At 40.3% G+C, this 26,501-nt stretch overlaps 1 protein-coding gene across 1 annotated transcript in view; it reads right to left on the minus strand.

The window, feature by feature from the left end:
- Positions 1 to 26,501, minus strand: part of LOC119720942 — a 40,664-nt gene that overhangs the window by 11,990 nt on the left and 2,173 nt on the right. Inside the window, exons 3-8 of the mRNA XM_038190812.1 lie at positions 24,685 to 25,053; positions 23,744 to 24,061; positions 15,929 to 16,285; positions 14,748 to 15,044; positions 14,318 to 14,626; positions 13,592 to 13,957 (exon numbers count right to left, since the gene is read on the minus strand). Coding sequence (XP_038046740.1) covers positions 13,592 to 13,957; positions 14,318 to 14,626; positions 14,748 to 15,044; positions 15,929 to 16,285; positions 23,744 to 24,061; positions 24,685 to 25,053 — 2,016 coding nt within the window. The remainder of the gene's footprint in view (positions 1 to 13,591; positions 13,958 to 14,317; positions 14,627 to 14,747; positions 15,045 to 15,928; positions 16,286 to 23,743; positions 24,062 to 24,684; positions 25,054 to 26,501) is intronic.

Consider the following 26,501-nt stretch of genomic DNA (forward strand, 5'->3'; position numbering starts at 1 on the left):
CAACTCCGAACAAAAGCGACCTCTGATTTTGAGAAAGACTTTTTTAAACTGATGAATAACAGCGTGTTTGGTAAGACGATGGAAAACGTCAGAAACAGGATTGACGGTTACCTGCTCAGAGACAATAACGATGACGATCGAGATAAATACCAAAAAATTATACAGAAACCGAGCTACAAAACGACGACGTCATTTTCAGAATGCAAATTGTCATTTGTCGAAAAGTACAAGACTAAAACCGTGTTAAACAAACCAATCTATTGCGGAGTGAGTATCTTGGATCTCTCAAAGACGCTGATGTACGATTTTTATTACAACCATTTGAAAGACAAGTACAAAGAGAAAATCAGGTTGATGTACACAGATACGGACAGTTTGGTACTCGTAGTGCACACTGACGACGTGTACAAAGATATGCAGCAAAACGGGCAACAATACGACCTTTCGAATTATCCGACGGATCATCCTTTGTACGACCCAACCAATAAGAAAGTGATCGGTAAATTTAAAGACGAGTTTGGAGGTAAAATAGTCAAAGAAGTTGTTTGTATAAGACCTAAAATGTACTCCATTTTAACCGCTGACATCAACCTGAAAAAAGCCAAGGGTGTCACAAAATCGGTTACCTCTAAGAAATTAAAACACCGACACTATTACGACTGCATCTTAAACAAAAAATCTCACTACGAAACCATGACTCACATTAGGTCGGAAAATCATATCCTTTACACCGTATCTCAAAATAAACTATCGTTGAGTCCGTTGGACACAAAGAGGTACATTTTACCGGACGGTATAAACACGCTGGCTTTTGGTCACTACGGCGGTAATTGCGTGTCCTCGGGTACGACTTGAAGCTCTTGTCTCACAAAACTCCTTTTTGGGCCGTTTTGAAGGTAATAAAGAGTAGGACCCGTCGTGACTTTTTTACCGTTAATCATTTTAAATTGACTCGTTCTTTTTTCCACGTTGAAGATGTCTACGCTCCAAATGGGATCCGTGGCTCTTCTCGAGGTTCCACCCTCTTGCTCGCCCGGGTAATATAAATATCTAACCATGGCATCTTGCGGTAATTGTTGCTCTTTTGTTTTAACGGGGTTAGCCGGCGATTGCCGGACCTGTTCAAGTTTAACCGCCTCTGACGGTGCTTTAGCTATTAATCTCGTCGTTTCATCGTTTATAGCTTTGATCACGCTGGGTAATCGCTCGACCCATTGCGTGTTTCTACTCTCGGGATTTAACATTTCTTGAGCGTACTGATGACCAAACAGTCTCTCGGCTAGCGTTCGATTAAATCTTTCTACGATACCCTGCGACCGGTGGTTTCCGGGTTCGCCTACGATAATCTCGACGTTTTTTGAAGCCATCCATTTTTTAAATGCACCTTTAAATTCGGTACCGGCGTCTACTCTCAACGTTTTAGGGTAACTCAAAGGCGATCTCGCGTAAATCTTGACGATAGCATCCTGGGTAGAATCCGCCGTTTTAGAAACCAAAGGTTCTGCTTCGTGGTATCGACTCGCAACGTCGACAACCGTCAAAGCGTATTTATAAGTCTTGCGTTTTACTTTATCCCAGGGTAGGTATAGCACATCCATTTGGTGAAAACCGTTTGGTGTTTCAAACTCTTGCGATGTACTCGTAGGTCTGGGTACATACGCGGGACCCGGTAGATAAATTTGCCAGATCGCTTGTTTTTTAAGCCAATCTCTGATTACTTTTTTATCGATTTTTGTTTTATCGTGTAAATGGTCGACGGCGCTTTCACCTCTCCAATAACCGCTCGGGCTATAATACAGTTTAGATAATGTTTGCATATTATTTAATATAAAAGACGTTTATAATAATAATATGTCTGGCTTTGCTATGATGGTTGGAGGCGCGATCGTCAACGCTTTAGCTTTTACGGGTTCAAACTTTTTATTTTCAAGTCTGAAACAGAGTGATGCCGACGAGGAGCGTAAGAGACACGATTTAGCGATAGAACAACTCTCGGCCGCCAAAGATAAGTGGCAACGAGAACGAACGAAATATCTAGATTTTCTCAACGAACGTATCAGAAAACAAAATGCCTCTAAAGAAACATTTTCCAACGTAGACCGAGCGTTGCGTTACTACAACGAGGTGAGTGGACAATCTACCAAACTACCCGTAGGACTGCAACGCGAACCCAAACTCCAAGATTTTTACAAGCCTAGCGACCAACAAATAGAAAGAGAACTGGTGTTTATCGCGGGAGGAACGCTTTTGGTGGGTTTCTTGGCTTACAGATACCTTTAAATTTAAAACTCGTATAAATAAAATGAATGCGTATGGAAAAAAGCTCAATCCCAGCAGGCTATTAAAAATACCCAGATCTATCAAGGGTGAGAGAAAAGAGGTGGTCATTACCCACAATCCTAGTAGTATATCGGCGGGGCAAACGCTGAGAGTTAAGTTTCCTCAATTGGGCGTAGACGACGTGATCGTACCCGGCACTTGTAAATTAGCTTTTAGTTTAGAACTCGACGGTGGAAGCGACGACAATAGAACCATTTTTGGTAATTTGGCCAGAAATTTAGTCAGCGAAATCAGCGTCAGGCTTCAAGGTCACGAAATTATAAGTTATCGTCACGCCGACGTGTACCACAACTTTAAAGACAATTGGATCAACAGCTCGGCAACTCGAAACATGGCGTACTCGGGCATAGAAAAAGAAAACGTGTCTAAACTAAGAATTGGGGCTGGAGATGCTAACGCGGGCGCCAACAGCGGTAAAGATCAGGCTATCGCGGATGCCTATGGTAACAGATATTGTATTCCCCTAGACATTGACATACTGACTTCGCATCACCCTTTTTACCCCAGCGGTTTAAAACAACCTCTGACGTACGAGATAAAGTTTAACGATCACGAAAAAGTAGTCAACAGTTCAGATACGGCGGCGATGTATTCTATCTCAGACTTGTCTCTCGAATACGAAGTGGTGACCAACAGAGACCTAGCTATCACCATCAGGAATAAACACAAGGGGTTAATGCAATATCTGTTTGATAAAATCCACTCGCTAGAAGTTAGATCTGTCAACAAATCGGACACGCTTTGGAACGTCAGCGTCAATCAACCCATCAGGAGTCTCAAGGGTATTTTGTTTTTGTTTAAAGATCCCGCGGTCAAAAATCCGCAGCGATTTTACAATCCAAAAATAACCAAAACATCGGTGACCGTAGAAGGTAAACCCAATCAACTCTACAGTCAAGGCATGTTTCAGTATCAACACTGGAATGAAATTAGCAAGTTCTTTGGAGACAGCGATACCGAAAGCGGGCGCGGAGTAGCTAAAGACTTAAATTTGACGGGTTTTGACCTCGGAGACTACCTAAAAGACAAGTACGGTCTGTGGCTCGATTTTAGAAGTAACGACGACAACTCCGCTCACGGATCCGGTAGGAAACTCGGAGACGGAGGAGGCATCAACATTCAATTTAACAGAGAAGCCGAAAGTCAAGGTGACCTCACGATGTACGTATTTTTGGTCATGGATGCTCAATTGAACTTGGAAGACGGGAATTTTAAATCTCTGTTAAGTTAAAATGACACAACCGCATTGCGCTTTAATCGTCGGCAAAACAAATTCGGGTAAAACCAAATGGATTTTGGATCTGTTAGAGTCAGACTATAAAAATACATTTGAAGCGATAGTCATCATTTGCCCTACCATATTTAAAAACAAAACGTACATCGAAAGAAAGTGGATTCAAGCAGATCTCGAGGTATACCTCTGCGATCCGGAATTGTACAAGATGACGCTCAACGAAGCGATCGATTTTTACAGTAAAATATTCGAAGGTGTTGCCACGCTGTTTATCGTGGACGATTGCTCTTCGGATCAAGAGATTAAATATCGTAAAAAGACGTGCGCTTTAAGCAAGATGGCGTTTAGCGGAAGACACGTAAATCACAGCTGTTGGTTACTGACCCAAAAGTACAACAGCGTTTTAAAAGATTATAGAGAAAACACGGCCTGGTTGGCTTTATTTTACTGCAAAGATAAAACATCGTTTGATCAAGCGTTAGACGAAAATGACGTCGTACCCATTGAAGAACGAGATTATATAAAACGACGTTTGAGAGATGTGAAATATAGTAAATTGGTCGTATACACCGAACCTCCAGTTAGTTACGAGCTACTTGAGTAGCTAGGTGAGTAACAATTACTAGCTAGGTGGGTAACAATGAATAACTAGGTGGGTAACAATTAATAACTAGGTGAGTAACAATTAATAACTAGCTTAGTAGCAACCTATTCAACAAGCTACACAGGTATTACAATTTGTTAATCAACAAACGTCAACAAAATACATTTTGCTGTTAGTAAATGATAGCAATATTCGAGTATTTGCAGTTTTTGGCTATTATCGTCATATCGATTAATTTATCGTTTTACACCTACGAGTACCTTTGCCTTTGTAACAAAGTTGCAAAAGCTACAACAAAATTAAACTCCTTTCTAATTAAATGGAGGACCTAAAACTTACTTTAACGAACGAACAAGATCACAACGCAGAACATAAAGATCGTTTGTGCGGTGTCATAGCAGCTGGAAACTCTAGAAAGTACTTGGGAAAGGAATACACCGTTAAACAAATCGAAGCTCTTGACAGTAAAGAACTCGACAAATTATATCATCTGTACGAAACTAAATTTGGAAATGAAATTGTTAAAACCGTTGGTAAATACACTTTAAGTCTATTTTCGAGAGTGTTAGCCGTTGTTACACCCGTACAAGTTTTAGGCTATAACGTCACTATAGATTCTGAAGAAGAACTCACCAACGACTTGAGTTCTGATCCTATTATAAGCGTGAGTATGGCTGGTATGTTGAGCGACGTTTGTTACAAGTACGGAACTTTTATATCACCCCTAGTTGCTACGATTATCACAACAAAACATTTGAAATTTAATAAACCTAATATAATAAATGGAAGATCAACAAGCAGCGATCACAGCTCAACCAGCAGAAACAGAGACGCCCCAACCGATAAAAACAACGTCATCACCGACGGTAACGAGAGTGACCAAGACTAAAAATCCTAAACGAATTCAGCAGGGTAAAGCTTTAGCCGAGCACAATAGACAGATGAAATTAAAATTAGCAAAAATGGACGTAACATCGGACGAAGCTACGAGCTCACCAGACTACAACTCTTGGGCGATGTGGGGGGCTATAGCGTCTATAATAGCAGTGGGGTTGCTGGTACTAAAAAGTAAGGCAACTGCGCCGGTAGTACAGCCAGTGCCGATAGTCACGCAACCCACTACACCCAGCGCCCCCAAAACGCTAGACATGGAATAAACAGCAATTTAAAAATTGTTATATTAAAAACGATGAGTAACTTTGACACAAACGGAATAGCTAATACGATTTATCACGGAGCCGTCATATCGGGTCTTTCGATGGGATACGCCATGGTAGGAGCTAAACTACTCAAAATGAAAGCGCCGGATTTAAGCAAACTAAGCGTAGAAGATGCTGGTAAATTGACGGGCATTATAAGTGGAGCTCTGGCCACGCAAAATTGGTTGGTGACCCAGGGTATACTACCGGGCAGTATAATGAAAACTGCGTAATTTAAATAGGTTTATTAAATAAATGGATGAGGGAGGATTTGACTTTGACCCTGTTGATGATTACGATTACGACGATGATGATGATGTAGCAGAGACCAATGTAGATGACGACTTTGATACTACTACACCACCGGTAGACACAGAAAGCGTCCTCGGCACGGGAACAATAAGCAGATTATCTATAAAAGTAATAAAAGAAGATGTTGATTCATTTTACAAACAAAATAATATAGACCCCGCGTTTATCGACCCCAACGATTTTGAAATTGGTAAAGACAGAAATTTATACGTTAAAACATATAAAGGTCGAGAACCATTATCTTATAGACGAGGTGGTCAAAGAACATATTACAAATTAAGTACCTTACAAAATAAATATGGTACCGCATTTATTCGCGACACCCTCAAAATCGCTGACTATAAACCGACACTACTTGCCAAACTAAAAGATAAACTCGAAAAAGTACAACCCGAGAGTATCCCCATGACAGAACTACCCAGAGCCACCGATGAGGTAACCGAGATTATAGACGATTTACAACGCGACACTGGCGCTCAAACAGAGGGGTTAAATTACAGAGAACTCCAGGGTTTAGACAAAAGTCTTCAGACGTTGAGAGGTAACCTAGAACTTAATTTAGCGCGTCTCACAGAACTAGACCAAGAGATATTTGATGCCGAACATGAATTAGGTGATCATAGGATCAGCGAAGAAGAACGACGAGAGTTAAACGATAAATTGAGCGACTTAGACGCTGAAAGATCCGCCAGATTAGAAACTACAAAAGCCAACGAACGAGGGCTCAAAAGTCAGATCGCTAGAATCAAAGAAACGATTAATAAAATTTTAGGCGACGACACGACTCTGGCGGAAAAGATTAGAACTCTGTTTAGAGAACAAGGTGTGACCGTAGTGAGTATTTTAGCCGCTTTGAGTTTAGCCATCAGCACGATAGTGAGTAGCATCGTCGCTAGCGTGAGAGGTGTGGGTGCCCCACCCGTGCCATCGCCAACACCTGCACCAACACCAAAAGGCGGTATCAAAGAGTGGATTTCAAAACAACTCGCTAATTTTGCATCTGCTCTTCAAAAACTCGGAGTGAGCGCGTTGGGTGCTCTGCCGGGTATCATAGGCAGCGTACTAAGTTGGATATTTAACGCGCTGAGTAAGTCCGTATCGTGGTTGGCCGAACACGTGTGGGCTTTGTTTTTGGGTGTGGGAGCCTTGGTGTTTGCGTACCTGCAAAAACGATGGTAGTAATAGTTGTAATCAAGTTTAAACAAAAAAAATAAGCCTTACCAGCACAAAGTTGGTAAGGCTTATTTTTTTTGGTGAGATTAGAGTGTGACTTATCGCGTTGCCTCGTAAGCTAAAATACCCATGCCAACGATAGCTAATATTCCTACCGTCAACGATAATTTTTCGTCTTGGTGAGTTTGTAGTTTCGTGGGTTCTTGGGTTAAAACTGTAGGTGTTGGTGTTGGTGATGGTGATGGTGTTGGTGTTGGTGTTGGTGTTGGTGATACAACATCGGTCGTAGGCTCTGGGGGTGTTGGTGGCGCGACGTCATCGGTGTCATCAAAAGAGTCGTCCGGTTGAGGTTGTGAGTTTAAATCTGGCACCAAACCAGTTTTCATAATCTGGGTAGCGATTTGAAGATTGTTGTTATAGCCGTCGTGCGTTCCAACCCTCAAGTTCATATCCGATGGAATTAAATACAACCCCGGTTTCACGACAAAATTTAAAGGCGTTCTGGCATACTGCAAAGAGTCTTGAAATTGATTGATACTCGTTTCCATGTCGTCTACTGCATTGATGATATCTTCAACGATGACGTTAAATTGTCTCTGAGCGTCTAATCCGGTGCCTGGTGATAATACGCTCGTTTTTGTTTGAGCCTGCGCACCGAGTAAAGCGTACACGTAAGATCTGATCGATTCGTTGATCTTTATGATTCCCGCGGGGGTAAACGAACTCTTGGCGGGTATAAAATCTAACCAAGCCTTTTGTACCGATTCATTTTGTTCGATAAATGCTACGGTATAATCGCTGTAACGCCCCGAACCCTTGGGTGGATCGTCCAGACCAAACCCCATTTTAGTTCCACTCATCATATCTTTACGATACTCACTATACTCGAGATTAAGGTCGGTTGTATCATAATCGTTTCCGGGTACGGGTACGTAAGACGTGTCCCAGTAATAAGCTATACCTAAACCGTTAGAGTTTGTGTCTCTCGTCTGTTTAAAAGATTTATTTTGATCGATGCCAAACAACAAAGAGGTATCGGTAAATGCTCTGAGATTATAACTGTTGTCTAGAGCTTTAAATGCGTCATCTCCCGGTAAAGGAGCGGCAAAGTCGTACAGGATCTTTCTAACCGTAAAATATAAATGAAAGTTAAAGATGGCCCAAACGTAACGGTTGCTCGCGTTTAAAAGATCGAATCCAACACCGCAGCCCGTAGTAGCGCAGTAGATCGCAAAATTTAACTGATTTTGATAAAACGACATGGGGTGTGATTTCCAACGATCTACATCCTCATCCGTTGTGATGCGAGGCAATTTATAGTCTGAGGTTAAGTCGGGGAACAAGGTTAAAAACCCGTTGGTATTATTAACTATAACTTCCAGTTCACTGGGTTTAGTGCTGTTTAAAAACTTTGTTTGGGATGCAACTTGATGCTTTAGCTCGGTTGCCTTGGCTACATTTTGATTTACTTGTTTCGTTACCTGATCGGCTATCGATTGTATCTGCTTTTTTAACGACTTAAAATCACTCATTATTTTAGTTTCAGTTTTAATATAAAAAGACTTTAAAATAAATGCATTCGTTTCACTTGTTTCAAAATGAGCAGACGTTTAAATTAGAAGACGTCGTAGATAATTTAAACGGTCAAAAATCTGTACGCGTAAAAAGGCTAATGTTTAACCCCGGATATTTTAATATTTCCAGCGCCACGGAGATTGATTGGTTTACGCAAATAGATGGGAGACCCGCGTTTACCACAGATAAACCTCCCCCCATACCCGCGGAGTTTCTTTCAGATGTACACATAAGAACGCCAGATAGAGATTTTATAGAGCGATTGTTACCCGATATACCATACCACTTTTTAATTAACGATGAAAATGTTTTACAAAAAACTATAAACGATCTTATAAAAGCGTACGAAGACGATAGACTAGAATCCGTTTTAGAATCAAACAAAAGAAAAAGAGCTATTATAGCTGAACGGCGAGGGTTGATTTTAGCCGCCATGTCTTCAGAAATACCAAAAACTGAATTAGAACTTAATACGCTTCAATCTTTAGTAAGAATATTATATGTTAGAGAAAGGAAAATCTTTGAAGGTGAGGAATTGGCTTCAAAGTTTATTGAAGGAGAAATGGGTGCGAGCGAGTTGAGCGAGTTGAGAGATAGTAGAGAAGCAGGGGTAATTATAAGGGGAAGTCTTATCGTGACGGGTGATGATTTAGATTTTATTCCTCCGAGTCATTTAGCGCCGTTACCACTCGGAGTCACCGGTTCGGTCATCATAGCACCGGGGTGGTACGACGTCGATTGGTTCGATTTCATTTTAAATTCTATACCCGGGGTAAGTTTTCGAATATTTAGAGAATCTAAAAAGGTGACATTGGTGATAACCGACGTAAATCTCAAATTGCGCTTGAACAGAGAAGTATCTCGATTACTCAATTTACCCAAAGGAAGACTGGTACCCAAAGTGGTGTATACGGGGTCTTACGACGTTAATCCGTTTAAATTTTTGTTTATTCGCTGCCCGCAATTAAGTACGAGTGAAAACTTTTTTAATGGTCGTCCTTCTGACATCTTAAAAATCGTACCCGTGGCTACGCGCAAACCCGATATTGATAGAGCCGAGGGATTCAAAAATCTTAAAAACGGTATAATCGACAAACTGACATTTTCTATCAGCGGTGAAAAAGGACAGGTATTCAACAACAAGGGTGAGGGTATCATTATCGAGTTGGAGATCTTTTAATTTTAAAATCTTTTTATATTAAAAACATGAGTGTAGATGGTAAGGCGCTATACCCCGATATTTCTGGAGATGTACTCCGATTAAATAGTAACGAAGAAACAAAAGTGTACAGACTTAAAAAGATTGAAGAGATTCGATCTTTAATCTTAAAAGAGAGAGACCACCGAGAGCACACTTATAAAAAAATAAAGAGAGTGATCGACACTATTAATTACGTAGAAATAGGATTAGAAGGATTGGGGGCTATAGCGGGGGCTGTCGGTATTCCCGCTCTCTTGGGTGTTATATCAACCCCCGTTGGATTGGTGCTAGAAGGAACGTTTATAGGCGCTTTTGGTGTAGATATTCTGCTTAGAATCGCGTCTAGGCGATTATCCGCCAAGCTAAAAAAGCACGACCAGATTAAAATATTAGCAGACTCCAAACTTAACACGATTGAAGAATACGTGTCTCAAGCCATCAACGACGGAGATATATCACACGAAGAGTTTATATTGATTACGAGAGAGCTCGCAAAATTTAACGAGCTTAAGCAAAAAATTAGAACAAAGACCAGCACAAAGCTTCAAAAAATTAAAAACGATACAGACTTTGAAAAAGAAGTTAAAAAACGGGTAGACGAACGGCTGGCAAAAGAAAAAAAATCTCTTATCGAAAAACTTACAAGTTCAAATTCTCGGTAAATAAACATTATGAAAGCGATCCACCGAGTTATACCTCTATTTCACCTCTTGGGGTGTTACCCTCGGCCCCGCCTTTATTGTAGTGGTCATCGTATCTTTTTAGTGCTTTATTAAATTGATTTTGAGTCACTTTAAATAATTTTCTAACTCGTTCTTTGTCTAATCCAATGACGTGATGGAAACTCGCGGCTATTAACGACCGTTTGACACATCCGTTTCCCCTCAATGTTTTGTAATTAACGAGCTCGTTATATTTATTGATTGTTTCTTGGACATCTTCTAAGTCTTGCTCTGGACAAACAGACAAAATAAGTTTTTCCACAGTTTTTCTTTTGTTTCTTTTTAAAATTGACCAATTGATACGATCTTCTTGCGCATTTTCTGCCGAAAAATCAAAATAACGTGAAACTATTTCACCGCACGTTTCACAAATTAAAAAACCATTCTCGATGATTATATGATGATCGCACTTATCCCCAAGTTGTGACGTCCCAAAGTATTCCATCTATTTAATAAACTTTAAATAAAAATGATTGCAATTTTAAATAAAGAATTAAATATCACCCTCTGTTCTTTATATAATTGAAATCAGATCTCTTAGTGCCCGTTAATAGCGCCCTCTGTTTTTTATCGGTATAATAACCCTTATCATAAAATTAAATACCGCCCTCTGTTTATAATACCTCACCACCAATGAATGGCGCCCTCTGTTGATTTCTTTTATTATAATTGCACCTGGACTCGATAAATCGATCATTTATTATACCACCCTGTTTATATTATTTTGATATCCATCACCACACAGAAATAGCGCCCTCTATTGATTTTACATTATAATTGAACTTGGACTCGATAAAACGATCATTCATACATTCTCTTTATTTGATATTCATATATTATAATTTATACAGTAAAAAGCCACTCTGAGTGGCTTTTTTGTTGTCATTCAAATTAGCTCATTTAAATAGCTTTTATTACATCTTAATATATACAGTAAAAAGCCACTCCGAGTGGCTTTTTTGTTGTTATTCAAATTAGCTCATTTAAATAGCTTTTCTGGCATCTTAATATATACAGTAAAAAGCCACTCGGAGTGGCTTTTTCGTTGTCATTCAAAGTAGCTCATTTAAATAGCTTTTCTGGCATCTTAATATATACAGTAAAAAGCCACTCCGAGTGGCTTTTTCTTTGTTATTCAAATTAGCTCATTAAAATAACTTTTCTGACATCTTAATATATACAGTGAAAAGCCACTCCGAGTGGCTTTTTTGTTGTCATTCAAATTAGCTCATTTAAATAGCTTTTATTACATCTTAATTTATACAGTAAAAAGCCACTCGGAGTGGCTTTTTCGTTGTCATTCAAATTAGCTCATTTAAATAACTTTTATTACATCTTAATATATACAGTAAAAAGCCACTCCGAGTGGCTTTTTCGTTGTTATTCAAATTAGCTCATATAAATAGCTTTTATTACATCTTAATTTATACAGTAAAAAGCCACTCCGAGTGGCTTTTTCGTTGTCATTCAAATTAGCTCATTTAAATAGCTTTTCTGACATCTTAATATATACAGTAAAAAGCCACTCCGAGTGGCTTTTTCGTTGTTATTCAAATTAGCTCATATAAATAGCTTTTCTGACATCTTAATATATACAGTAAAAAGCCACTCCGAGTGGCTTTTTCGTTGTTATTCAAATAAGCTCATTTAAATAGCTTTTCTGACATCTTAATATATACAGTAAAAAGCCACTCCGAGTGGCTTTTTCGTTGTTATTCAAATTAGCTCATATAAATAGCTTTTCTGACATCTTAATATATACAGTAAAAAGCCACTCCGAGTGGCTTTTTCGTTGTTATTCAAATTAGCTCATATAAATAGCTTTTCTGACATCTTAATATATACAGTAAAAAGCCACTCCGAGTGGCTTTTTCGTTGTTATTCAAATTAGCTCATATAAATAGCTTTTCTGACATCTTAATATATACAGTAAAAAGCCACTCCGAGTGGCTCTTTCTTTGTTATTCAAATTAGCTCATTTAAATAGCTTTTTGGTTTGTCATATATCAAAAGGTTTTTGCATTCTTTAACTGCTGAGTCAAATCTCCTATTTTGACCACGATCCATTCACCCACCGTGTTGACCATGCTGTTTGCCAATGTGACGAAATCTTGCCCGTATGTAACATCTACAACACTAGATGGACAGTTCATCTGAAAAAAAAGGAGAAATAGGCCTTAATAAGTAAATTTTGTTACACACAAACATACAGTAATAATAATTTGGGGCCTAATCATCCTTACTCGTATCTGGCATGTTAAATTGCAAAAGACGCAACTACAACGTGTTCGGGGCCGCTGACAAGTAAAGACGCCTATGGTTTTCGCCTTTTACACACAAATCACCCCGACATATTGGACACCTGATGTATAAAAAATACACGTTATAAGCGTATTATAATTACCTTTGAAAGTTGGTCTGTTGGTAGTTTAGCTGCTCGTATTCGGAAATGAAGCTATACAGTTGTACAGTGCTGTCGAGTCTGGATATGATTAGATACCACTGAACTCCGCCTTATAAATCCGACTGGCCATCCGCTGTGAGGGTATCTGGCTTATATAGGAACTAAAAATAGCAACCATTGTTTGCTTCTGACGTTGCGATGAGTCATATCCTGGCTGCCCCAACTAACAAAAGCAATTCATCACGGTCCATTGAATTTCAATAGATGTTTACGCCAACTGCAAAAGTGTGTCACCGTGACCCTGAGTCACTTCATATTTTGCAAGTCAGGGTTGGAGTAGACTTGTACGAGTCGTATTTAACACAAGATCAAAAATGAAAAATATAAATATAGAGGGCCTGGCCTTATTTCGAGACTGAGATATTGAGAGAGATATATTTGGGAGGGAGATCATTGCATGGGAGAGGGAGATTATTGGGAGGGGGAGGGAAATCATTGGGAGAGATCAAGGGGCGGGGCGTGGCCAGTGGGTGGGGGAAAGGGAGAGGGGTAAAGTCTGGTACCTGCCCCTCTCCCCATTGGCCCTGTACTACCCCCAGACCTATGGCAAAGTCTGGTATCCGCCCTTCTCCCCTACTTCTCGTAACCATCAGAACTTGTACCCCGCGGTGTAAATTGAACACCGGTGGTATCCCTTGAGGGCCACCGGTGAAGAAGTTTACACGGTGGTATACACTATATAAATCCAAACATTCTTCAGAAACTTCCAAAACTACCAAATTGTTATTATATATAACAAATTCAGAAAATCAATCGGATCGACTTACCAGCAATTATGCTCAATTCCAAACTCAGCTGTCGAAAGACGCGCTGACTCGGATACATGACTCGACAAGTCAGCATTTGAGTCTGGCTGACGTCCTGTCGAACGGTCAGTGACAGCCGGCTGGAGGCGTCCCACCCCCTGCTGACCGGCCCGGGACCGGGACCGCGCCGCTCGGTCTCGGTGTACGCGGCACCGTGCAGCTCGGCGTCACCCAGTTTCCACTGAAACGTCGCGGGGGGATTGGAACCCGAGGCCGAGCACGTGAAGGCGTACTCGCGGCCGTCGATCACCTCGACGCTGCGGCCTGTCTGGTGCGAATCGCTGTCCGAGTTGGCACCGTCCAAGAGTTCGACCTCGGTCGGAGGAACTGGGGACAGGGAGCAATGGGATAAGTTTCATGAGATAAGTATAGGTTTACTTGCGATTAGTGGCGTATCCAGGTTTTCAAGAGGCAGGGGCGAAATGGTATAGAGGGGTATAGGGTGTTTTGTAGTGCGTGGTTGTGAGGTGCTTGCTCTTTCATTGAAATAGTTGTTTAAGGGCAAAATATCTCCAGGGTGGGCCCTTGCAACCCCTCAGCGGATTACGCCACTGCTTCCGATCAATGTCAGGTTGAAACAACGATACTGACTGGAGCTGGATGTATACAGCAATGTTTTCCGGAGGTTTCAATTTAAAAAAGATATCCTAACAGTGATTATTCCTTAAACTTTTCCATTACACTCACAATGCATATTCAGATGGCATGTATCCAATTCCTCGTTGCGACATATTTCACTTGGACTCCGTCTACAAACCACCATCTTCCCGTGGTCCGAGCGATCACCGGTCAGCTCTACCGTCAGAACGGCCGTGGCTCCCTCGTCGTCGGCCGGCTCGTATTCGGTCTCAGTCTCTGCGCCGAGGAGTTGAAGTGGCTCTTCGAAGTACATGCTGAGATTAGCTGGTGGCCGGCTGCTGGCAGTCCGGCATGTAAGAGTGTACGGGTCGCTGTTGTTCACAGAGGTGGGACATGTAATGGAGGGTGCAGGGCAAACTGCGAAAGGAAGAAAATTGTGAGGAAGTAGAAGTCTGATTATTTATTTATCTAAGTTCTGATATAAAAATTGCATCAATAAAAGACTCCTCAATGTACGAATAAGAAAGGTTTTACTTACAGTACACGTCCAAGACCACTTCCTTGATCAAGGGCTCATCCAGCAACTCATGGGAAGCCTCGCATCTTAGTCGGGAGCCGCTTTGGTGTCTCCGAAGGGACAAAGTGACCACGCTGGTCGTTTTCAAGAGCTCCGGGGAGAAGGACGTTTGCTGGGACCCGGTCGCTGCGACAGTCACGCCGTCGAGGTACCAGACTATGGAAGATCTCGTGCGCGAGCCTTCGGCCGAGCATGCGAACTGAGCGGGCACGCTTTCAACTATGACACCGGTTGTTATGGTGACGTTTTGTGGGGGAGCTGAGAATGCAAGAATATGCAATGTTTGAATCGTCTTGAAATTTCAGGTAATCGTAAAACAATAGCTTGGAGAAAAATAATGGACTTTTTCCTCATGTGATTTTCATTTTATATAAATGAACTTAAAAACATTGGTGTGTCATCCTCTTTATTTTGTCGTTTTGGGAAACAATAGGGGATGGAGGCGTGGAAAGAACGGAGTTCATTTCATAATGTGACCAGTTCCAAAATGACAGGATTCTTAGCTGCAGTTCTCACTCATTTAGATAAACAGTGAAAAGACCATGCCTTGCCCCCTTTCTGAAATACCACTTTTAATTCGACAGTATTTTACTCAATATAATATTTGAACATAAGTAAATAATAACAAGGATGTGGCAAGAAGTGTGCCAGTACCCCGCGCGCGTGGGGACGGCGCGGCCGGAACGGGTCGTCCGACGGAACTCGGGGCCTTGGGACGCCTGGGCTAGGTCTCAAATGAACCGTGGGTCCGTTTCGGACATGCCAGCGGTACTATCGCACATCACGTTTGCAAAGCAGTATTTCCTATGAGCCGCTCTATAAGGCTAAGACCGAGGGAAGGGTATAACATTTTAACAAGTAGGTCCTATATTAGGCCCTTTAGCCTGAGTGTCCAAATTGTGTGACCAGTGGCCAATTTCTTGGAGCTGCCGAGCGTTGAAGTTTGCGGGGCACGATCAAAACGTTGTGCATGTGTTGTTACTTCACTCTAGAAGAGAAGGCCTAAATCCACTGAGCTGAAACTTCAACATGTTTTGAACATTCTTTCTTAGATTTGAGTGGTGTTATTATTGGAAACGAACAAAAAACGTGAAAAGCAAATGATCCTTTAAGCATTTAAACAACATCCTTCAATTGCTTACCGTTCACCGTGATCTTGATGCCAAGAGTCGCAGAGACGCCACCAGCTCCCGTGGCATTGCAGACCAGTTCAGCGCCGTCATCCTGCCGCGGGATATTCCTCAGTATCACGGTGCTGCTGACATCGTACGTGCTGCCCTCGACTCCGGGCCGTTCTACCACCGTCTCTACCAGTCCGCCTGGCCCGTCTTGAACCTCGAGGCCCCGGTAGAGCCAAGTCAAGTGCGCGGCGGGCTTGGTGTCGACCGCCACGCAACTGAAGGAAGCGTTTCCGTGCTCCTTGATCAGAACCTCTCCGCCTGGTACATTGCGGAGCTCTCTCGTGATATCGTTTGATATGGCGACGGAAGTGGGCGGCACTGATAATAAGACATTAAGATAGAAAAATGCTAGCTTCTTTGAAAAATGTGTATCATAAGGTATAAGAATATTGGCGGTTATAATATTTAAAAAATACATTATATAAAGTGGTTTTCGAAGAACCAAAATAGAGGTAAGAGTGAGTGTAGCAGAAAGATTTAATCGAAATTTAGAAAGAAAGATTGTGGAACAATAAGTCCAAGTAAAAATTAATAATATACAAGTTTCTTATTCCCGCCCACTTCCCTTTTCCCGCCTGCATTTACTTGATCTGCAACCAAGACAGCAGCATGGGACGTCGCTAGACCATTTTGATTGGCGGGGTTGCAATCAGGAAATTTGCTGAAGGACCGTCACGCAAAATGAGTGTAATTGATAATTTCGGACCAAAATGATCCCTTTAACTCTCAACAAAATTTTTTCCATGACTCAAAACCGGAACCTGCAGGATTCAACACTACGCTATAGCGAAACCACAGTGACCGCCGTACGGTCAATGATTTTTTTTTTTTTTACCGAGATGCAAATAAAATATTTGTTTCCCGCCCGCCTCCTTTTATGAAAATTTAATTCATTCATTTGCATTTTTTTTTTGCAAATATTATTGTCAACATGGGTATCGGTCCATTGTCTTTTTCAATTTCAATTCAATTTCAAATTCAATTTTTATTCTCATCATGTAAAACATAAAATTTGTCTCCTCGTTCTGCACATTCACATTAAAAAACCTTACATTAAAACCCTAAAAAACATATACATACATTGTACAAATAGACATAACAATATGAAAAAAACTGACAAGAGTACACGTAACCAACAAAATTATAGCTAAATATGTAGAAAGTGTAACGGCTCTTTTGGGCACAATCTTTAATCAAGAAAAAGAATCGAGAAAATGGACGAATCCATCCGCCATCTTGGAAAATCCGTCATCTTGAGGGAAAAAAGGCAATAAAAAAGGGGGAGGGCCGCCTCCTTCTTTTTTTTTTTTAACAGTCCCGGGCGAGGAACTATTTTGTACTCAGATCCATATTAATTTTATTCCACAACCCAACTCTCTAGATTATACAGGGTGAGTAAAAAAAGCGTTACGTAAACCCCCCAAAATATATTTCATATTTAAAAAATAATATGTAGCACCAAAAATAATAATGACTGGAAAGCCAATTTCATAAGCTACTTTTAGATAGAAAAAAATTACTGAAATTGCTCAATCCGTTCAAACAATATCAAAACGCAATGACCCTAAAACCTGTTTCGTACAAAAAAAACCCCCAATTTATTGTGTATTCTGACTGTTTGGAACAACAAAGAAAATGACACTGAATACTTGTTTCAACAACTGTCAACAACCGTAGTACACAATATCTTGATTAACAACCCTGGTAAGGCAAGCAATATGATTTATAAAATCCACTTTTTATTTTAAAAGACGGGCCTTCAAAAGGTCTTTGTTGAATATTTTTTACTTTTAAACTGCGGTTTTATCGCTGGTGGTGTTTGAAGACTCTTGAAATCGCCTTTTTTGACGAAAGAGGTTTTAGGGTCATTGTGTTTAAATGGTGATATTCTTTGAACGGATTGACCAATTTCAGTAATTTTTTTCATCTAAAAGTAGCTTATGAAATCGGCTTTCCAGTCATTATTATTTTTGGTGCTACATATTTTTTTAAATATGAAATATAATTTTTGGGTTTTGGGCTCCGCTTTTATTGACTCACGCTGTACATGTACTGACGTTTTGCAAGGAAATAGTTAGTATCTTTTTCAGTACCGATTGATTTAACTTAAACAGATGGGAAAGGTGAGGACAACCTTGTGACCATATAAACACGATGCGCGTCTTCCGCACAAAGTAAAATTGAAAGTTGGAGATAAAGTAAAGATAAGCATAGCCGCCAATGCTTTCCTGTAAAGGATAGTTGACCACAAAGCTGACGTCAAAAGTCAATCGGTATCTATGGGCGAAGAATTACAGGGAAACTTTGTTTTTCACGGTGAGGAAATGCAAAAAAAAAGTAACCTTTTACAGCCAAGGTTTTTATAAACAGATCATATACTTCAGCCGAGATCGAGAAACAGCCAAAAGAAATTTTCCTCAAGTGGCTGGTATGTCCATCCAAAATAACAGTTCAAATGACGAGGTTTTTTGGGGGAATGACAATGGATCTACGGTCAGCATTGTATTGTTGAAACTTCATTCAACAAACAAGGTCTCTAGATTTTTAATTACGGGGTCACCGATTTCCTTCATTTAAGACTTGCTATGTAGGCCTATATTGTTTTCATAAAAATGCGAATTAGCTTGCGGCATTATCCAAAGGGATAACATTTCGACGTCGCGTGCTGGATGGAAGCACCGTCGATATCAGAATTTTCAGCACGGAGAATTTGTCTAGAACGGGCGTTTTTTTCATTTTTTTTCATTTTTTTTTTTATAGTTTTACATTGGGGAAACCGAGAATTCCAGCGAACGCAGAACACAAAGCGACGTTTTTACTTTGAGTCACAAGCACAAAGTTGCCGGCGAGTTTTATTTCATTATAGGCCTACAGCAAACGATAAGCACAAAGTATACACTGTAAAAAGGTTGGACGATGGGCGAATAGTTAAAACGTTCAACTATTGGGCAAAATTGCCTATACATATTGTGTTGCTTATATTTTGCCAAACGAATCAATTACCCAATATTTTCACAGCGTAAGTACAAACAGGACATTTATTTTGACGATAATCTGACGCATTTTCGATGTTTTCGATATGATTTCTCAATATTGAAAATTGCAATATGATGAAAAAATATGCTTAGCATATCAATATCACAATAATATCGAATAATCGATTAATATTGATATATCGACGGTGCTTACAGCCTGGACTCAAGCGAACAACCTGCTGAACTAGGCCAACCTTTAATATAAGATCTACGTTTACACAGACGTTCAAACAATAATGGCATGCATTTGCTTATTTTCTTAAGCTTTCCCATGGACAACAATCACTTTTTTTCCTGGTCTCTATTGATTCGTTTCTTGGCAAAGAGCCACAAACCGGATCCAGGTAAGTGCAGTGTTTCCAAGTTAAGGAAACACTTAAATCAACAACTCGCTAGGAGCTAGATGTAGTTGTAAATTTCGTTTTCAAATTTGCACCAAGTGATTTTGTTTTGAGTGAAGTGTGTCAGTCAGTCAGTCTTTTTTAAGTCTTTGTTTCTTCAGACAATTACACTTCTAAAAATGTCGCCGTGAATCCTTTTGTAAAAGATGCAGTTTTATTTAGAGAAAAAACTCTCAGTCATCAGAATTAGTTCTGAGGAAATCCTATTCTGCAATCTAGTGGGGTGATTGATCTACGCCCTCCCCTCCCCCTCACACACCCGTTTTTTTTATTTTAAGGAATTGAAAGCGTCAGCACTCAAAGATAATAGACTACAGAAAAAAAACAAATCGATGGCCTCATGGAGTCATGCAACCAAAGCGAAAACACGCCACTGACCTTGTGAGATTTTAGATATTGACATATGGGTATACGGGCATGTTTAAATATGCCGATATGGGCATATTAAAAAATAACATAGATAATTGTGGGTATCTGAGATGTATACAGTTTAGGCGTCTCGGGCCTCCCTTTAATTGTTCGGCGATAAACTTGGGTGAAACTGGGTTTCCAAAAATTCCAAGTAAATGGTCATTTTTAGTCAGTATCCTCAAAAACATTATCGAACACTTTTGCAACTTCTGACCCGAAGCGACGGTTGGGAAGTTGCTGTTGACACCAAAATAAGGAAGTCGGTTGTCGTGCTTTTGTTCACAGTGAACTTTTGAAGTTTGGCAGACACAATAGAATGGTGCCATTTGGAGCGGTAAAGTCATTCGAATTTTATACCCAAATGTTTCCGCCATACTGCAAAAAGGTTATAACCTTTCGCTAAAAAAACCCGTTAACGGCAGCAGGGGCCGAGCAAGGTTTAGCCCAAGAGGGCGTTTAGCTGTCATGAGAGGGGTTGGCAGACAAGTGCTATTTTTTTCTGTTATATTTTTCATATTTTGTGGCCGAGGGGAGGGTGAGGGGGAGGGGGGTTTAACCCCTAACCACCCCAACCCCGTAGATCAGCCACTGCTAAGATTAAGGTCGATCAGTCAATAGGGTTCGAATATAGGTCAATCAAACGCACGATCGATAATTGATCCAGTTGTGGAGTGTGTGGAAAAGAGACTGGTCACATAGTAGCTTATCATTTGTTAGTCTGGTTCCCAGACCAAAAGATTCTGACTATTCCTGATGAATCTTAGGTCAGGTAGCCTTCGGTAATACATTGTATTACAATTTACGTCACCTGACTAAAACGGGAGGAACTCCTTCTTTTTCCGAAAATGTCCGAAGTTTGCTTAATTCATTTCGTCGACAATCGGATAGCGCCCGAGTATTTCCGAATAAGTATTTCCGAATAAGCTAATTGCTTATTAAAAATAAGCACGAGTTTATAATTAATATTCATTGCTTTTAGTAAGAAAATTTGAAATTCAACGACGTTTTTGTACTCGGATCGTATACGAAGGGCGAACATTTTGCTGCGTCATATACTATTTTGAATTTGACGACCGTTACCGGCATTTTCCAAAACTCGGCGTGGTCTTCAGTCGGCTCCGCCTGCTAACAGTGCTATTTGGGTGCCTAACCTTGAAGATTCCAGGTCAACATTAGTCAATGTTTTCTTACAGAAATATCCAACTGTATTATCATAACTGTATGATATTATGAAGTAAGTGATTTATTTCAAAATTTGATCGGAACATTAAAGCTTTAATGAAAAAGCGAATTCGGAAACGAAGCCGAGTTTTTAAAAAGGGCCGTCGGGAACAAATGTCAGGTTTGAGAACCAGACTAATCATTTGTTTCCAGTATTACAATGCAATAGTGCAGGGAGCCTGGACCGCAAGGTTTCGTAGGGTTTTACCACGCGGCCTCAACAAAGGAGAAGTTTGAGTCAGCTAGGCCCTTTGGATTGAACGATTTTAATACGTATCAACAGATGCAAATCATTTATATGATGGAAACAGAAACTCTTTTGATTAATTCCAGAGATACGGGATGCCAAAGCGAAAACGACCACAGCATTTTTTGCTTTATAGACCTACTTAAAACTAGAAAGATCATTGATAAGGAAACTGTGTCTTTTCCTTGTCTGATGCAATAGCGAAAGCGCGGTAGTCTAATTCCTTTTCAATTTCTCGTAAAAAACCGCCAACACTTTCAAGTCTCGCAAGCATTGTGATCCGAGCACTTGACACCTTGAGGAGCTGTCCGGTGAATTTTTTAAAGGGTCCGTACGATGAACTTTTCTTAGAAACACATTTTGTGCAACTTTCTACTCCTCTTAAATGTATGAAAACTATATGACATCCCTTTTTGGTTAATTTTTATTGAAAAGTGCACTTCTTTAAAGTTTGAAATGTTCAATGTTTTTCCGGACAATTGAGGGTGCTGTTGTTGTGATGTCATTTCAGGAAGACACTGTTCAGTTTAGGGGATTTCTGTTCAAATTGTGAACTCACAAATTTGCTCATTGAAAACATTTGTGAGTAAGGGTTGCTCATTGGCTTACTGCCAAGTACTTACACAACAACGAATCGCCAAAGAAAAGAAACGTTATGACCGCGAAATATCCAAAATTCCAGCAATTTTGTGTGTGCTGAAATAGCTGTAATATTGAGGTTTCTGCCCGGAATGACATTACACTTTTGCTCATAAATATGGAAATTCGTATTAGCATAAAAATCAACTAGGCACAAAATAACCTTCAAAAATGACAAAAAGAAAATTGACAAAAAGGTCAAATGTGACAAAAAGGTGCATTCTCAATGGATAGCATTAAACAAATTACATTGCATGGACCCTTTAAGGGTGCATACGGCGGCCACGTGTTAGCATCGGAGAATATGGTACATTCCGTAGTTTAATTAATTAATCGCCTTAAATTAGTGTATTTTAAATCCAACCATTTTGTATTTGTGGTTGAAAATAAGTCAGAAATGAAAAAAAATTATAAATACATGACTGCTTGCGATATCATTGAATTGAATTAATTACATTTGGCGTTATTTTAGTCATCGCTCCCTCCTTCTCTATACACACATATGAAAGGGGTTTCGTTGAACACCTTTTGTCCTTTTTCAAATTATTCTGAACGTTACTAGCATCTCAATTTATGGAATTGAAAAATCGCCTAACGTAAAAGAAAGCAAGGCCGTGCCAAAAATTGACCTCTCACACATGAGGACCATGGAACTCGGTGTACTCGTACAAAGATGAAAATTCATGAAATACATTTGTGGTGGTCATTGGGTGAAAACTGAAACTAAGTATATACAATATTTTGAATAAACTTGAAGGACTCTTTTAGCAGTTAAAAAAAATCGACAATAAAAGGTCGAAAGTAAAATCGGTTTTTACCAATCTGCAAGTGATTTCTCATCATATTTTTCAGGAATACCAATTAGATAAAGTCCCAACATGAATCTTTCTTGGGGTGATTACGGTTAGAAATCATAATGTCAAAACTCTAATAGCAAGGAAAGGGCAACCTATTTGTAAAATGCCCATAGGCGGGCCGCACGAGCTGGTTCCGGAAGCTCAGTCACGTGACTTTTACATTCAGGCTCTTATTGTTCCGGACACGTCACGTGATTCGTGACTTGAGGTGTTTTGCGACGCTCAGCTGTAGTGTTATTACATGTATGATTAGGCAAAGCAGCATTTTAGTTATTAACTCCGCCAAGGAGGTTATGTTTTCATCCGATTTTGTTGGTTGGTTGGTGGTTTGCTGGTTGGTTGGTTGGTTTGTTAGTTATTAACAAGATAACTCAAAAGGGTATGGACGGATTTGCATGAACATTTTTGTATGGGTGGTCCTTGGTACAAGTACACATCGATTAGATTTTGGAAGTGATCAGGATCTGGGTCTGGATCCACCTTTTTTTTTTTTTTTTTTTTTAGAATTCTTCACCATTAATGCGACTACTTCTTTTGGGTGTACTGACAATATGGCGGGAATGGCTTCTTAGCCTTGGCGGAGGTTTGCGCTCTCTGAGTGCTTTCTAGTTTTGAATATAGGACTACAAAGAATTGGCAGGACTTTTTTGGTCCTTGTTTTGATTCTGTGTTTGTTGTTTTCTTGTTTTTAAAGGAAACTTCTGTCCTTTTTTTCAATTGGCGCATAACATGCGAGGACGGCGTTGAGGAAACGTAGCGTACAGACACGCAGATTTTTATCATTTTAGGGCCGTGGCCCGGATTTTGAACAGCCTGCCTGCAATTATTATTATCATTTTATTTTTCAAAATAACAATGAAACTGAAATTCCTTTACAACTGATAGCTTGTTAGGGTTCATTATGATTCAGAAGGGTGTTAAAAGAAGTATCATATTCATACATTCCCCAAAGTACTTTAACCTACCTTGTACATCCGGTATGATTAAACTGGCGGTTTCAAGCAGCTGAGCGCCGCGGACCTCGCACTGTAGAACCGACCCGGAACCATTTCTTTTCAGTGTAAGCTCCACCGTGCTAAGTGTCTCATTCCGGCCCGTGCAATCCACGCTACCATCGGTAGGCCTGACCAGGGCCGCCTCGTTTGGAAGGCGGTCCGTCCCGTCCAATTGCCAGGTGAACTGGACTTCATCGTCGCCGTAGCCGGCACTGCAGGTGAATGTTGCGGGAATGCCTTCGAGAATAACCGGGCTCGTCTGCATAATTGAGGCTCTCCTGACGGGATCTGAAAAGGAAAATTGGTCAGTATCATTGTGATTTGTTAGAGGGAATCTGATTATCGGCCCCTTTAATGTTACATTCATAAATTTAAAGGGTCCATGAAATAAACTTTTCTGAGAAACATTTTTTTGCAACTTTCTACTCCTCTTAAATGTATGAAAAAATTGACATCCTTTTTGGTGAATTGTATTGAAAGATGCACTTTTAACATGTTTCCATGCTATATCCGGACAACTGAAGGCGTTGTTGCTGTGATGTCATTTCAGGAAGACACTTTTCAATGTAGGGGTTTTCTTTTCAAATTGTGAACCCAAACATTCTGCTCGTTGAAAAAATATGTGAGACAAAATTGCTCACTTTATTACTGCCATGTACAATCAAACTAACGACTTTTCCCCCACTCTCTTCAAATTTTCAAAAACCTGTAAATATCATTGTAGTATACTTAGAACTGTCCAGTTCAATATGTGTTAATCGATATACCATGACATATTTAATTGACTAATATATTTAGGGGGATGTTAGATTCCGCCGAGGCTATATAGGAATAGTAAATTCCCTCCTTGATTCCAAAAACGGAATATATTATTTTACTGTTATTGTAACAACAACAAATAGTGAACATACCCACAACAACGAGTTCCACGCAACTAGACACGGCCCCACTTGGCGCCCACGAGTCGCACTGGTAGCATCCCGCATCAGACAACTGCAACCCCCTGACGGTCAGGTTGCAGCTCGTGTTGTCCTTGGCCACCGCGTAGTTGAATTTGTCTGATGGGTCGAGCAGCTGGCCCGCCTCGCGGAAGCTGCAGTCGGTGATGCTGACGGTGCCTCCGCCGTCACCGCAGCGGTCGCCGCCTTGCTTGGACCAGGAGAACCGGCGGTGGAGGCCCAGGCTGCGGCCCTCTCCTCTCAGCCGGCAAGTCAAGATGACATCTTGGCACTCCTCACCGGTCACAGTGTTTGCTGTGACCAAATCGTCTGCATTCAGCTCTGGAATAAAAAAAATAAGCGAAACACATCGGTTTTGAGTGGGTTTTTTTTTCGTTAGTGATGTTCCCCATCTTGTTCCCCTATATTTCGTTCATTCGCTTGTGCACTATGTCTTGAAAGGTTCCTTCGTTAGACGGCTTTTCAGGTTGAAAGGCGGTAGAGGTCAAAAACGAGTGAAATCTTTACAGGGGAAAAGTCATAATACAATACAAATATCCTACGGTTCAACATACCGAAACGTCCCACTGCCCTACAGCGCGTCCCTACATACCTGCAACATTTTTTTGCGAGGCTGTAGCGACGCCGCGAAAACGCGTGCCGCCATTATTTTATGTCATTTTTAAGTTTGGAAACTTAACTTTATCCCTGGTTAAGTATTGGTGTGATTTTCCAAAGGGTTTTGAATGATTTGTGTGCAAATAAAGCCATGTCAAAAACAAACTCAACCGATTTCAAGGAAAATCAATCATGCACATTTTTTTCTACTGTGGAAATGGTTCATCATGTCCATGATGATCTCGTTGGCTTTTACTTTCTGTGTTTTCCTATTCTTTTCGATCCACGTATACTACACGTTAAACGAATTCACAATATTGTTCTTCGTTTCAAGTTCAATTTTGAAATTCACTTGCAAGTATGTACCTATTCAAACAGCGCGCTCCAAGTGTGACTCGAGTTTGCATCTGTTGTACCGCATCATCAATTTTCCTAGCAATCGGTTGAGTTTGTTTTCGACATGCTTTATTTGAACACGAATAATTTTAAGAACTCTTTTAAATATCAAACCATTATCTGCAAGGGATAAAGTTCAGATTCCAAGCTTTAGAATAGTATAAAAATAATGGCGATATACGTGTTTGCGCGCCAACGCTATATAGAACCTCGCAAAAAAAAGTTGCGGGTATTTTGGGACGCGCTGTATTTGCGTTGAGCAAACATGTTCATTGGCGAGTGTGAGGCTGCAAACAATAAAATAAATTAATTTACAATACGATTTGGCATTAAGACTACGTTGGAGAAAGCTGATTGGTGACTTCTCCAGATATGTACGAGCAAAGTGTACTTTTGAACTCCCCTCTTTCCACGCTTGCTGCACTGAAATAAGTTGGAAATATTTTCCTCAAAATAACCCCAACCTAACGGTTCACTTTCTGACCAAGTTGGGGTGTTCATTTCTAAACCAATTTACTCTCGAACTTCCAAAGAGTGAAATTAGGGACTAGACGTTTTAGAGTGAAAATCACTCTCATTTTCGATTGAAATAGTCAGAAAAATGAACCGCTTCAGTCGAAGCTCGAGTGAAAACTCGATATTTACGATTGAAGAAATTTCACTCTAAAACGTCTATTAGTCCCTAGTTTCCGACTGTGGGAGTGAATCTTCACTCGAATGGAGTGAATTTTCACTCTTTGGAATTTAGAGAGTAGGGAAAGGAAGCCTGTTGTTTT

The sequence above is a fragment of the Patiria miniata genome, unplaced genomic scaffold (assembly GCF_015706575.1).
Source record: "Patiria miniata isolate m_02_andy unplaced genomic scaffold, ASM1570657v1 HiC_scaffold_13, whole genome shotgun sequence".
In the NCBI taxonomy this organism is placed as follows: domain Eukaryota; kingdom Metazoa; phylum Echinodermata; class Asteroidea; order Valvatida; family Asterinidae; genus Patiria; species Patiria miniata.